Source organism: Podarcis erhardii, assembly GCF_964252035.2.
Source record: "Podarcis erhardii genome assembly, chromosome: 8".
NCBI lineage: Eukaryota > Metazoa > Chordata > Lepidosauria > Squamata > Lacertidae > Podarcis > Podarcis erhardii.
The window spans coordinates 43,215,770-43,231,175 of record NC_138499.1 but is presented as its reverse complement, the minus strand read 5'-3'; the positions used below and the strand labels follow the sequence as shown (position 1 = coordinate 43,231,175).

General features: G+C 40.4%; 1 protein-coding gene across 2 annotated transcripts; it reads left to right on the top strand.

Annotated features, from left to right (window-relative positions):
- Window positions 1-290: 290 nt before the first annotated feature.
- Window positions 291-13,989, top strand: RNF125 (ring finger protein 125). Of its 2 annotated transcripts, none has more exons than XM_081873730.1 (6): window positions 291-882; window positions 8,257-8,410; window positions 8,868-8,962; window positions 9,767-9,857; window positions 10,865-10,972; window positions 12,214-13,989. In XM_081873730.1, the coding sequence occupies exons 1-6, from the start codon at window positions 734-736 to the stop codon at window positions 12,304-12,306; spliced, it is 690 nt and encodes a 229-aa protein (XP_081729856.1). In that variant the 5' UTR covers window positions 291-733; the 3' UTR covers window positions 12,307-13,989. The 2 variants fall into 2 exon arrangements, with proteins under 2 accessions (XP_081729856.1, XP_081729857.1); XM_081873731.1 differs by lacking the exon at window positions 291-882 and adding an exon at window positions 7,402-8,158.
- Window positions 13,990-15,406: the final 1,417 nt, after the last annotated feature.

The window sequence follows — 15,406 nt, the reverse complement described above, 5'->3', positions numbered from 1 at the left end:
ACAATATTGTAAGGTTTTTCTTTTTCTTTTTTAATGTTTATTTGATGTGATATTTGTTATACTGTAAATTAATTTTAAAAATTATAAAAGAAAAATTTCAATGGAACGCATCCCGATGCAATGTGTTTTCATTTTACCAAAGTAGTAGTAGTAGTAGTAATACAGATTAATGATACAGATGTTTATTCTTGCTTTAGGATCTTACAACGAGTCTGCAAGAGTGTTTCTGAATGCCTAAGAGACGCGCTCGACAGTGAACTGCCTATTTCGTTTTCCTACAGAGGAGTTAAGTTCCGCCGGCCACCATGGGGATTACTTCAGAGTAAACATGCATGGGACTTGCCCTGTGGATCAGGGTCAAAGAAAGAAAACAGCGCATCAGCCAGCGAACGAGGCCACCGATTGGCTAGCTGGCCCCCTTTGTCCGGCTCAGGGTGTCAGGTTTCCTCGCGCCGGCTTGGACTGGTCCTGCATCCGCCAATAATGCTTTTGCAGGGTGTCGCCAGTGTAACCGCCACAAACGGCCCCCAACGTGGTCTCGGAGAGTTCGTTGCACGGAACGGGAGATCTGCAGCTCGCGCGGCTTTCCTTTTGCTGCAAGGCGAAATCCTGCAATCGCAATACAAGACAATAATTCCAGCTGCAAAGCTTCATAGCGCGTTGCGCGCTCGGCCGCAGCAGTTGCAGCCGGCGCCAATAGCCTTGATCTCCCAGGAGTGCCAAAGTTTAGGCGATGGGATCCGCGTTAAGCAGCGACAGTCGGGAGGTGGCCAACCCTCTCCAGGTAGCAGAAGAGGAGAAGCAGCCGCAAGTCCCATCTTTTGACTGCTCCATCTGCTTGGAGGTGCTCCACCAGCCCGTAAGGACGCAGTGCGGCCACGTGTAAGTGAAACTTCCCTCCCGGAATTGGCTCAGGCCGGGGGTGGGGAGAGTGAATCCCCATTCTTTGCAATGCGAGAAGTCTGAACTTATGCTGCGACTTTGTTAGCTGCAGTTCTTTCCATACTTATGCTGGGACCAACCAACTTGCGTTTAATTTTCTTTTCTTTTTTTTAAGAAAGGGTATTTGGCCTCCGTTTGGGATGCGATAATAAAACGAGCTTTTTTGGTGGTAATGCTAAAGATGCGAGCACAGAAAGAGTGTGTGCTTTGATCCAAGTTAGCGCACGAACAAGTAATTTAACTTGACATTTGCACGCGGCGAATTCAGTTCAGAAACAGAATCCGATATCTAGGCGACTGGCATTAAAAGCTGTACCTTCGTTAAGATGCGTTATTTTTTCTCTTCATTCCCTTTAATATTTTGGGGAAAACAAGCTTTAAGTAAGATATTTGGGTCGGGGAAGAAGTGATGTGTAATCCGAATTTATTTAGATTTGTGAGCTGGTGTAGTGTAGTGGTTGAGCCAGTACAAACATTTCTAATCTACACTACAATGATCAACACTACACTTCTATCAAGATGTGAATACCTTAATTGTTGAAAAAATTACAAGGGAATGGATGTGATGTGCTTGGAAACTTGAAAGCACTATAAAAGTGCCACATACTTTTTGGAGATTTCTTTTGAGTTTCTGGGCCTGTTTTAACTTGCCCCAAATGGAATTGCTTGCATTCTATTTTATCAAGGAACAAAGGATCCATTTAATTGCATTGTCCTCAATGTGCTGATATGTCTTAAATATAAATTAATATGCATGTGGGTATAAAATACCAGTATGTTTCTTTCGTTTGTATATTTTGAGAAGGAAGCATCCCAAGTTCTTAGAAGTATCCTTTTTGTAAATTTTTAATAGCAAAATTCAACCACCATTTCCTCTGAGAAACTTTGGTTGAAAAAAATTCTTTAAAAAAACCATGATATTCTAAAACAAGGGAGGAACACTCCCAGTTTTGGAAAGTCTTCCCCCATATTTTTATTCAGCGATGACGATGATTCTATGGTGCAAATATTGGTGCAAATCTGTTCACTGTCAATATTCCAAAATATTGGAGTTCTCCCAATGTAGGAATAGGAAAATCAGAGTTGCCCCCCATGCCTGCCTGTGGATGGACTAAAATTTATTTTCCTTAACAAATTTAGGTCAAGCACATACAAGGTTGAGACATTGTTATTAATGTATAGATGCCTCTTTCTATATTAAAGGAAAGGCCTAAATGTTGAATCATTAGCAGCCACAATTGCATTGTTTAACTTTTTTAACTGTACAGTACTAAAATGTTTGAATTGTGCACATGCTGTTAAGCATTCAGTGGGAGATATTCAGGCAAGAACCAAAACATGTTCAGAATAGCTTTTTTATATGTCAAAACCACCATTTTTACTCCCTAGTGAAGACTGGATACCACAAAGAACAAATTTGTAAGGAAAAGCACTTGGCTTGTGTCTTCTTTACATTCCATCTGGGGGCCTGGTTCAGATGTAAGAGCCATCCCATGGTTTGACTGTTGTGAATGCCTTTCATGCTCACAAGCTACAATTCCTCCCCCTCTCACTGATTCAATCAAGTACAGATTGATTCAATCAAGTACAGATTGATTCAATCAAGTACAGATCCTTTGCCAGCCAAATTGTTCAGGCCATCTTGTCTCAACCTGCCTGGTATGAGTCATACAAACTAGGCACACTTGTATTTATTCATTTATTTACTGTTCTTGCATGCCACCATTTCTCCTTCTGGAGCCAATTTTTCTGGTGGAGTAATGGATGGAGTGACAGTATGAACAACCCATGGGGTGATGGAATTTGGTGTCTGGCAGACCCCAATAAAAAAGATTTAGAAATCTTCACTCCAAAGCCATTTTAAGAAGTGAGCTTGTAACTTGACTAAGACCTGTATTGTTGCACATTTTTGTAGCACCCACCTACATACATGTTTAAAATATATAAATCTGCATATTTCAATGTATGTGGTAGCAATCCTGGCACCAATAAATAGTGAAACAAGGCAGCTGCTTGGAGCAGAATTATTCAAGAGGACTGAATTGCTGCCATACCAGAAACAATGAACAAATGTGCAATTTTGTGTTTCTTCTGGAACAGCTAATTCAATCAATCCATCTTTATTGAGGTCAAAGACCAGACAGCAAAGTTTACAACAACAACGCTAATTCACAATGCAATGCTACAAGGAATTCTGCGGTGCATTGTTACTTCCTACAGGGACATTTCATTTAATACTGCTAAAACCAGCAAAAATCTTGAGTCAGTCCTGTATACTAAAAAAGTTGAAAGGTCTGATACCCTAAACCAAGAAGGTGGATAGTCTACCAGCTACAGTTGAATGGTATGCCTCTGTGTTGCTTCTGTGTTATGTGCAAATTCAGATACATATAAACAGCTGGCACTTGCACTTGATCTTTGTAAATATCATTTGCAAGTTCAGAATGATGGATGTAACCCAAGAAGTAGGTTTTTAAAATTGTATAACTCTCTCTAACTTTGCTTAACTTATTAACTAGGGTTCATTGTTTAAAACCTTGCACGTGTTTGGAAACCACAATGAAACTTTCCTTTTGGATTAATCTAAGATAAAACTTCTTTTCAGCTATGGCTGAGGAGAAGGATTTGAGTTTGCTCGACTAATCCTTACTTAGTACAACAAAACGCCCATGGCAGCATTTCCTTTACAGTACATGTAGAAATGTTGCAGGTAAAAACAAAACATTAGCAGGAACTTGTTATCTGTCTAAAGTCTCACATGAGCAATTTTAAGCCCATGTTTGTAGAAATGAAGAACATTACCTATAGGCCAAAGAATGGTGGAATACTAAAGCTTAGTATTTAAATGCACAAATATGGTTGGTAGTTAAGGAGTTAGCCCCATGGAACTCTGTAGTACCCACTTCTAAATAAATATACCGAATTGGCCTGAATATAAACCTCACTTTCCGCCCAAATTCTGACAGTGAAAAGTTAAAGTGCGGCTTAAATTCACAACATTACGCCACCAGCAAAGCGGCATGGCTCCCCACCCCCAAGCAGCCTGGGAATGAGGGCCATGGCACACAGCCCTCCTGCCACTCCCAGCACCCCTCTAGCTGTCGGGGGGAGGGGGGGAGGCCACCAGCAAAGCGGCAAGGCTCCCTCCCAGGAAGCAGCCCGGGAATGCGGGGCAACGGCACGCAGCCCGCCCGCCGCTCCCAAGCCTTCCCCCAAGCACAGGTCAGTTGCAGACCATGGGACTTGCCCTGAAGCCAACACAAGTATTTTAAGCACAACATTTTTTCGTGTTTCGAAGGCACAGATGTCTGTGTTTGTTCAATGTGAATGTAGCCCTAAGGTTATGGCCTGACCATAGGTTGCAAAGCAGTGATGGGTGACCCCAATCTCCTCAAACAGGGTTGGATCAGAAATAAGCCATTCTATTCCTCATCCTGTCTGCAAAAGTGAAAAAATAACTTGGCTTGTATTTGAGCCAGTCTGAATTTGGACTGGTGGCCACCAGCAGCAGCCCTAATCCCCAAGCCTCCCTCCCTTATCTCCCCATAAGCCTCCTTGCCTGTTCCCTGCTCCTCCAAATACCCCCTTCCTTCCTTCCTTCCTTCCTTCACACCCACCTACCTACCCTCCAAATCCCTTTTTCCTGCCCCACATGCCTGGCTGCTGCTGACACTCTTAATTTGAGGGGAAACAGGAGCAGGGAAGAGACATAGGGCTCTTCGCACCTCCCTCTGGTGCCACATCCAAGAAGCCGAAGGGAAACTACTGAAACACCCCTTGGGAGAAACTACATTTCCTAGGATCTACTTAGGGACACATTTATTCAGGTATTTATTCAGGTATTCTCTCCCCCCCCCCCTTGAATTTTAAAGGTGTGGCTTTATATTCAGGTGCGGCTTATATTTGGGCCAATACAGTACATAGGATTCAGTTTCTAAGGTTTTTCAAGAGTGATGCTAAAAACACCTTTTCAGTTTGGAATACATTACTCACCAACTGTTTTATGGGCTAGAAAGTGGAACCAAATGAAGCTGTTTTAAAATGAAATACATGTTTTACATTCAGATTGAAGACGACGAGAAATACAAAAAAAACAAGTTTAAGCTGCAGTCCAACTGCATTTACCAGGGAGTAACTCCACTGAATAATTAGGACTTATTTCTGAATAGGCCTGGTCAGGGTTGCACTGAAACCAACCTTTGAAACTTTCATCACAGATCCAACATGTTATTCTGCTGTATAACTTAACAACACAACTTTTCTTTAATGTAGACAGTAGGGTGAAAAAACAAGACTGTTATTCAGTTAAAAGCATGGGCGTAGCCAGGATTTATGTTGGGGGGCAGGCTTTATGCTGGGGCGGGGCAACCTCAGTTAGTTAAGTATTTTGTATTGATTTGCTTGATGGGGGGTAGCTGCCCCTCCCTGCCTTTTCCTGGCTGTGTCCATGGCTAAATGGCTAAAATAATGCAGCCCTTTTACCTGTTCTTCCTACCTTTGTTGTACATAAAGGATGAATTAAGTCACATTGTTGCAAACTTTTTATGGAAGTAAATTGAACCAACTTCTGATCATCGGAAAACAGCCTTATCCTGAGTCAAACCATTGGGCCTTCCAGTCCTGTATTGCTGATACGGAGTGGCAGCAGCTCTCAGTTTCTGGCAGAAATCTTTCCCAACCTTGCCGGAAGACACCAGAGATTGAACCTGGCATGCATATCATGTGGTCTTCTAGGAGAAACAGCCTTTCCCCTCAAGGCAACTGGTTAAGAATAGGTCTCATTGGCGTCCATATTGGTGAAAATGCAGAACTGTTTTGCACATATTGGTTTTGCTGGCTGCAGTAATAATTGTGTTGCATTTTGATGAAACTGGGTTGCCACAAACAAGGCATATGTCATGGAGGAGCAAAAGGTACAGTGGCAGGAGAAAGAGACAGAGATAGGGCACAGAAAGGGACAGGTGATGTGCCAAAATACCGTATTTTTCGCTCTATAACACGCACCCGACCATAACACGCACGTAGTTTTTAGAGGAGGAAAATCCGTAGGCATGCCACCCGTAGGCATTTCCTCCATAACACGCACAGACATTTTCCCTTACTTTCTAGGAGGAAAAAAGTGAGTGTTATGGTGCAAAAAATACGGTAGATGGATGGGTCAGAGCAGTGATGCCCTGGTGCCCAAAGTGCTTGGAAGACAAGGGAGGCCAACAGCAGGTGAAGCCAGAGCCAATACAGTGGTACCTCTGGTTAAGAACTTAATTCATTCCGGAGGTACGTTCCTAACCTGAAACTGTTCTTAACTTGAGGTACTACTTTAGCTAATGGAGCCTGCCGCTGCCGCTATGCCACCGGCACAAGATTTCTGTTCTCATCCTGAGGTAAAGTTCTTAACCCAAGGTACTACTTTTGGGTTAGCGGAGTCTGTAACCTGAAGTGTTTGTAACTGAGGTGTTTGCAACCCGAGGTGCCACTGTAATGGGCAGAACCAACTCTAGTTTTGTCCCCATCCTCCTTCTGAATTCTACAAGAGCAGCACTGAGGCAGAGGACGAAGCTGACAGGCAATGCCACCAGCCTGGATTAGTTTTCAGTAAAAAAAAAGGCACACCAAGCACTGTTCAGGCTCCTGTTTAAATAGCATCTGCTGCTATTGCTGCTGGGAGTAAGGGAACTAATGCTGCTCCACAGCTAGCCCACCTTTTATCTTCTCCACCTGCCAAATACCGGTATGCACGAACATTTTATTAGGTATATTTCAGGGAAGCTTATGTGGTACTAACGCAACCAACTTCTTTAAAAAAGAGCATTTCCCAGAACTATGTATTGATTGAGCACTGCTAAGAACCCCTTAGTTCATTGATGTCAGCACTTCCCAGATCAACCTAACAGATTTGGTGTAAAAACAAAATAAAAAAATTCCTTCTGAAGAAGTGTGCATGCACACGAAAGCTCATACCTAGAACTAACTTAGTTGGTCTTTAAGGTGCTACTGGAAGGAATTTTTTTATTTTGTTTTGACTATGGCAGACCAACACGGCTACCTATCTGTAACTGAGATTTGGTGTAGTTCCTTAGTCACACACTTTGTTCAATATTCAAGGCTACAGTGGTACCTCGGGTTACAAATGCTTCAGGTTATGCATTTTCGGGTTCCGCACCACGCTGAACCTGGAAGTACTGGAACGGGTTACGGTGCACGCACAGAACTGCTAAATCACGCTATGCGCATAAGCGCCAAATCGCAAGGTTGCGAATGTGCCTCCCACATGGATTACGTCGCAAACCGAGGTTCTACTGTATTTCCACACACTTTGTTGCATTTTAAGCTTGCGCAGAGGTAGGAAAGGCTGTGGGGGTGAGGGAAGCCCCAAAGGTTTTTTTTTTTTTTTTTTTTTTAAGGGCTCAGGCTTAGACACAACATCAGTAAAAGCTTTAGTCATTTTCCCGGCATTATCTCCAGAGCCATGTGGACACTCCTGGCAGTCTGCCACTGGTCAAACATATCCCTGTCAGCTCTTGTGTGCATGGTGTTATAGCCATCGCAATGTGATTATATCCAGAAGACTGGATTTCATCCCGTCATTTGTGCAATAATTTCATGAATAAGTAATTGGCTTCAACTTTCTGTCCTCTACCTTTATTTTCGTGTACTCTTTATGTCTGACTGAAGCTGGGAATAATCACTGAAGATGTATCTGACGACTACTCTTTCAAACCAAGGATAATGATACTCTGCACATGCTCAATTTATTCCTGTGTCTTTTTTATTTGTATATATGTGAATCAGGTTAGCACAACAGAATCTTGCACAAATACCGTATTTGCAGTGAAACAGCTACAGGCACAGCTCAGCCGATGTTAAGCACTTGTGAGTTCCATTGATTTCAGTAAATGAGTAAAAATGCCTTTTATTTACTCTTCTCCATTAAATTCAGCAGGACATTAAAGTGCTTAACCTTTGGCTGGATGGTACCTCTCTTTTTTGTTTGTTTGCTTGAAGTGCTTGATCTCTCCCATAGTGCTTTACTAATACCTGGGAGAGTTTGCAGGCGCTTGCATGTTAATGAGTAACTTTAGCTAATGCACAGATATCCCCATAACAGAACACACTATCTTCTGTAGCCTCACTTTATCAGTGGTCCTGTAGATTGGGATTCTCAAGTAAACAAAATGATTAACACAAGAACTGATGTAGAAACCAATCTTCCTATAAGGTCATGTTCACTAGTGATCATAACTGTGACTTTTCAAATTGCTTTCTTTAAAGTGGTGGTTTGTTTGGAAACAGTATTTATTTTTATCTCTCCGTTAGATTTTGCCACTCCTGTATTGCAGCAAGTATAAGGAATAACACATGGACATGTCCCTACTGCCGGGCGTTTCTTCCTTCTGAAGGGATTCCAGCAACTGATATTACCAAGATGATGAAAAATAGACACCAAAATTGTACAGAATGTGGAACACAGGTAAATAAATATTGGCATTCCATAATTTTCTGCCTCATGAATTTAAGCATTCTGAAATGCATGGGGATTTGAAGTTAGCAACCCTAAGCACATTTACTTGGGAGCAACGCCTATAGAATTCTCAATGTACATTATCCCCAATTTAACAAATCCTGATCTTACATTTGCATCCTTTACCTTTAGGAAAACTATGGTAACCATCACTTCCCCTTTTAACAATTTAACCTGTAAATGTTGAATTTTAACATATTGAATCACTTCATGTAGTTTAGAATGAAGAAATACAAGGCACTTCCGCTTGGAGAATTTGGGCAACCCAACTACAATCCTAAGCATATTTTGTTGGAATTAAATGTGACCTACTTCTGTCTACTAAACAAGCTTTAGGGCTAGTCTGCTAGTGAATAGCATTCTGTACAGCAAAATACTAACACAATGTTTCTTAAAATGAATCTAGGTGCTCCTCAGTGAAATGCGAGCTCATCTGAGAACTTGTGACCAATATATAGAGAAATATGGGCCCCTACAGGAAGTTGCATACCCAGACACAAGGTAAAGTGTACCTTAATAAAATAATGGTGGGAGAATCTACTCTCAGTTTGGTTTATATATTTATTCTTTCACAATCTTAGCCTTCCCTTACCCAAGTGACTTAGGGTGAATGATGATAGTTTTAAATCAAATTATAACTCACCATTTTAAATAAACCAAACATAGATCATTTAGCAGATACTAATCTAAATCTTAACTACTGATGCCAGGTCAACAAAAAGGCTTTGTGGAACTTCTGTAAGATTCTCATACTTTGAACTTAGGCAAAGGCAAGGGAATTCTGCAGCTGCAGAAAATAGGTAATGCTATACATGTATTCACACTTTTAAGGTCAAACAAGTACCTTGAATTCTGCTTCAAATACTTATATTGATTCAGTGCATGGGCAGGACTACTATTGTAATGTAATTCTGGTGACCAATTCCAATGTTCAGCAACCTTTGAAGAAACTGTTGGCATCCTTGATTGTGCTGTGTGGGTGTGTGGGGGTTAATTTTGGAGAAACAATTAAACCATTTCTGTTGTATGTGTTAGACAGGAAGGCACTGTGCAAAGCATAGTGTTCTCTGTTCACAATATTTAACCATAACTTTATGCCTACAGTCTTTACTCGCATCATGTCCCCATCCTATCTGCAGTAGAGAGAGACTTGATGCAGAATCCTATTTAGCAGGAGCAAAGTGGCTCACTATCCAGTTCAGTTGCCAGCTCTAGAATATATTGGCTTTTAATATGCAACTACTACACCATCTGTAAAATGTAAAAATGCAGCTAATATATAAATAGTACCTTATGTGATTTCAGATATCCATGCCCTTTCTGCCAGTATTCATTGGACGAAGAAGATTTTCTGGATCATTTTCTCACTTTCCACAGATCTGACAGGAGAGCCGTGGTAAACACCTTATTTTTTTAGGTTCAAACCGCATTGTTGTTTAAATCAATTGACTGTTTGAAATATTAGGTAGCAGCATAAACTAGAATATGCATATTTATGGTCAACTAATAGGTGATGATAGATGATAGATAGATAGATAGATAGATAGATAGATAGATAGATGATATAGATAGTTGCTTCAAGGCATTCTATGTAGTAAGTGACAAATAAATATGATAAATGAAAATATATGACTTTGCTGCTATTACATCCAGATGATGTTTCCAGTATTCCATGTCACCAAGTTTTATGGGATCAGTTTCAGTTGATGCCATCTTCATTGATTAAAGCTAGCCAGAGAGGTTGACTACGTGACTATGTTGGTTCAGAACTGGCGTTAAAAGAAGCTCTGATACAATCTCTCCTAAAGAAGACAACTTTGGATAATTATTGACCAGTTGCTAATACTCTCTTGGGTAAGGTGATCAAGAGAGTAGTGTCAGTGTGCAACTATAGGCATTATTGGAAGATATCAGTTTTCTTGACCCATTTCAGTCCGGCCTCAGGATTGGTTTCAAGAATAAATCAGCCTTAGTCGCCCTGATGGATTAACTGGGAGAGGGAAAGGGAGATTGTGACCCTGCTGCTGTTACTCAACCTTTTAGCATCAGTCAGTTCCATGATCTCCTCCTGGGCCAGCTCTGTCAGATAGCATAAAAAGAGCACACAAGGGGGAAAAAAGCACTCCATAGCTAGGAACGTGTACCTCATTTATGCAACCCCCCCCCCAAAGCAAACCAACAACATCTAAGCATGAGAGACTGGTTTACAAGGCGTTTTATTAGTTGTATACAAAACAGAACAAGGAATTATCTGAATTTACTGGTAACAAACATCAGTTAATATATTTTTAGTCACTCAGGATATGGAGATTTTGCTTTCTTTAGCAATAATCATTTCTTTTGCTACTGTGAAAACACTTTCTTTTTTAGTGCATTTATTTTCCCCCCTTGAACTATTTACAGTACTGTCCGATTTGTCGCTTATCACCTGGTGGTGGTTCAAGTTATTGCAGCAGGAATTTCTTAAGGCACCTTCAGCTCAGACATACGTTCTATTATGAAGACTATATAGTGAGTAAATTGCCTGGTTGTTTTTCCTAGCCCCCTGCTAAGAGTCATTTATTTACAACTTCCACCTCCTCCATATCTCCTTGATAAGTCATATGAGGACATATGTAGATTGCAAGAATGTCATGGTTGGGGAATTAGAAAGGTTACAAAGCTTAAGAAACTTCAGTGGAGAAATAATCAAATAGCTCAAAGGTGCTACACTCATGCAGAGAAGCCTAACTTCCTGAATACCAGTCCAAGAATTAATGAAGGAGTTGTTCCAATCTCTCTTTCTGATCTAATCCTTCCCCACCCACCCCAGTTTAAGTATGCTTTTGAAATAACTGCAACAGGTTTCCCAGAAAATTAGGGGACCAAGTTTGGGTGTGGGGGAGCAAGTGAGAGGCATTGTTCTTAATAGTTTAGGGCAAACATTAGAGCCAGAGGTCTAGAGCTGTAGTCTCTCACTTCCAGATAAGCTCCAGTAAGTAGTATATGATAGGGGGAATCCAATATAGAAATAAATGACATTAAATACAATGAAACATAAAATGGTGCATAGTACAAAAATTAAGCAACCATGCTAACTTAGACAAATCATTCTGTTTTTCTTGTTTGCCTATTTCTGCAAGAAAGGAAATCACCTTGTGTAATAAGAATATTATAGTTGTATTCATAGAGTATAATTGCATGGGATAATAATTCACTTAGCCCAACCCTGATTTTCTTGTACTGTAATTCACTAGAGAACCTCTTGTCTTAGATCATTGGTGGTATCACATAAACAGTAGAAACAAACATCTCAGACTGTCTTGCTGTTATGTTAGCAAAATTTGTCCTGATGGTGCAAATTTCTCAAAAGGTAGAAAGCTGGAATTGGGCTGATACAGTCACCCTTATGCCTGATGTCTAGTCACTCTTGAAAAACTAGCACTTAAGGGCAGCAGAAGTAAACATCTCACTGACATTCTGCAGCTCTTTGCAAATATTTATTGGTAATCAGAAATTGTATCCAAATATGGTTTTGCTTTCCTTGGAAATGTTAGTGCAGGAAAATCTAAATTTGGGTGGTAGATAAGGAAGGCTCAAGGGGAGATGATGCTAGATATGGATAAGATTGGTGCTTATGGTCTCATAGGTGTTGGTCTAAATAACGGTTCAACTACGGTTGCAGCCTAATAGAACTACTTTTATTGCTAAGCAGGATTTTGTTTTGTTTTTGCTTTACTTGCATGTCTGACTATCTTCCCTTCTTATTTCAGGATATAAGCATAGTGGAAGAAGCTCTCGTTGAAAGAGTTCTAGATCGGTCATTAATAGAGTATATGCATGTGCCCAATCCAAATACGGCGTAATCCTATCAAAGTTTGGAAGACATACCAAATGGATTCGCTACACTGTGAATTAAAATGTTGCTTGCAAAGTATTGTTGTCAACTTCTTTAGGATTATAGTTCAGCCTCCCTAATAACAAATTATTTTTAGCATTGTCAAAATTCATTATTTTGTTATATTGTATAGGCATGACAATCTTGAATGGTTATGACCTTCTGAGAAGGTAATCTTGTTGAGTTGTGACCTACTGAGCTGAGCACACCCAAGGATTCTTCCTGCAATGTGCACTGATTAGAAGCAGTTAGGGCCATCTTTCTGGATGGGCTGCTACTGCTTATGAGTATTTTTCCTCTTCTTGGGATGTCACTACATCAAGGATTCTCAGGAGTGCACAGCCATGTGAGAGCTGCACCTGATTTCTACCTGCATTCACTTATTTAGTTTCTGGGAAATGTTCTGGGAAACATTTATGCTAAAAACTTGAGCAGGGATAGGAAACCTTTGACCCTCCAGATGTTGCTGAACACTCCCATCATTCCTAACCATTGGCCATGTTTGCTGGGACTGATAGGAGTTGTAGTTCAGCAATATCTGGAGTGCCAACGGTTCCTACACTTGTCTTAGGTGGCATCTAATAAAGGCTGAAAAGTGAATAGGGCCTAAATGAGGATCAATTAAGCACATGAATTTGGTGTGGTCTCAATGCAATATAAAGATGAGCAAAATAATTAATGCAGCATAAAACACACCTCAGGGTCTGTTTCTACAACATCCACTGGTGTTTTAGGCTGCAATGTAACAATACTTACCTGGGAGTAAGTCCCATTGGACTCAGCAGGACTTGTTTGAGTAGTCAAACGTAATTTTTTGCTATTAGTGAGTTATGATGCAAAGTAGCATTTTACAGATAACCTCCACTTGATTTATATAACCTAATCCACTACCAAATTTTCAAAACATTAAAGGCTGAGAAAATTTATCTTCCAAATTAGCCATCAAAAAGATTTATTTTCAATGTACCTTCAAATTTGTCATCAAAATTAGAAATGGATTTTGCCTTGCCTAATTATATTGTTTAAAGAGCTACATTACATTGAGAAAAATAACACTGTCACTCTTTTGAATATTAAAAATTATTTTTTACTGTCTGTTTCTTTTGCAGCAAAGCTTACTAAGAAGCCTCTTGTCTGAAATTTTTTTTTGGTAAAAAAAAATATGACCAAAGCTCAGAGCATCTTGCATCTTGTGACTATGCTTTCAAAGGGCAGGCCAGAGTTTTCATGATCATTTAGATGTTGCAATGCCAATGAGGGAGAGCAAACAACTGTTTACTTTCTGAAGTGTCATAATACAGATCAGAGTTCAAAAAGAGAAGCTACAGTTAATGTTTGACAAATAGTACTATATCATTTTACAGTTCTGAGGACTTCAGGAGAATTATTAATAACAGCATATTTTACACTGATAGAGCAGCTTGAAGATAAGGTGCAATTTTTTAGTGAGGGAAAGTAGTAAAGCCAAACCAGCAGCTCCTAATAAGAGATTGATTGTGCCTTCCTGTTTTGTTCCATGCTGTATTCAATTGTTGTAGCAGACTAATATGACATACATATATATTGGTTAAATAATGCCTAAGTGTTTTTCATTGATGCAGTTAACTGTAAATATATTTTGTAAGAATTAAAGTGCACATTTGTACATAAATACCTGAAATGGTGTAAATACTTTATGAGAAATCTGTTCTTATATATAGATATATTAAATGCTCTGATGGATTCACTCACTCATGAAGGCATCAAAATGGTTAGGATCTTGCACAAAACTAGGAAGCCTGGACATTTGGTATATAATGTTGCACACCACCCTAATCTTCGAGCACTGCAAGATTCCAGGGGTGGCAGGTGGTTTCCCAGGGTTTGGATTCCTTGGAATGATTATGGATTGCTTACACCCATATACAGCCCTGATCCTACAGCACCCCAGAAGATCTTGCTTCTCCCATAGCCACAGCCTTGAACTCAAGCAGAAATCAAGCACGGTTCTCCTTCTCAGGCCAGAAACCTGCCTCCAGCTTCTAGCTCTCTCACACACAACTCTGCCTCTGTCCTTCCCACCAGCAGCTGGAGAGGGGCCCATTCATTTGCCTTCTGGCACAAAGCCACTTAACTTTTTTACCCTAAGGGGGGCATTAACTCACCAAGAAGCTGGCCTGACTATTCAAACAATTGAATTCTTGCTGGATCTAGGAATTAGAAGGGACTTTGGCATACAGCCTAACCTCCACCCCACCAAATTACGAGACACTATTGTCTGAGGTGCTCCTTAAATGTTACCTAACCATGCCACTTTTCATTACTTAACCATACAGATGGGCTGGAATTGCATGGGTGCTAACCTCAGACTCCATATTCTGGGGGAATGCTGATTCTATGGGTTAGGGTTCCCAGGTGCAGTGCATGTGCTCACAGAAAAGCAGTTCCCTCACAGCTAGGGTAACATTTTTTAAAGAGACTTAACAAAACTGAACAGAGTTGCAGATTCAAAGTATACCCCCCGCAAATAGTGGAGACACTTCTAGGGTCCATAGAAGACAAATATTTGACATAAACTAGTCCACCACACTCTGATTACCAGAAAAGTCTTAATTGGGGAGAAGATGACAACACCCTAGGTGGTCAAGGTACTTTCAGGTCATTCAGAATACCAAATGTATTACACACGTAGTAGAAAGTTCTGAAAATCTAGACATTTTCCTAGCCTTCAATCATATATGAAACTTACCTTATTTTAACCAACATTGTGGCCCAAAGCAAGCCAATCCAAACATCAAATGAAATGCAGAGTCTCATCGGGTTTGGATTTGTGGAAAAGGGAAACAAAATAGCAGCCATGAATGTAGGTCTTTTAGCTTCATTTGTTAGTGTAGATACATAGATAGCCTTTTTCAAGGGCTGATGACCATTGTTCAGATCCTGGCTACTGTGTCAAAAGATTATTGTGAAAAAGCAGTAGTTCAGTGATGCAGGGGTGGGCCACATAAGTAACTTAACAGTTCTCATCCCTCACAATAAATGAGAATTATTTGGAAGCCTTGTCAACTAATGGTATTCACTATGTAACT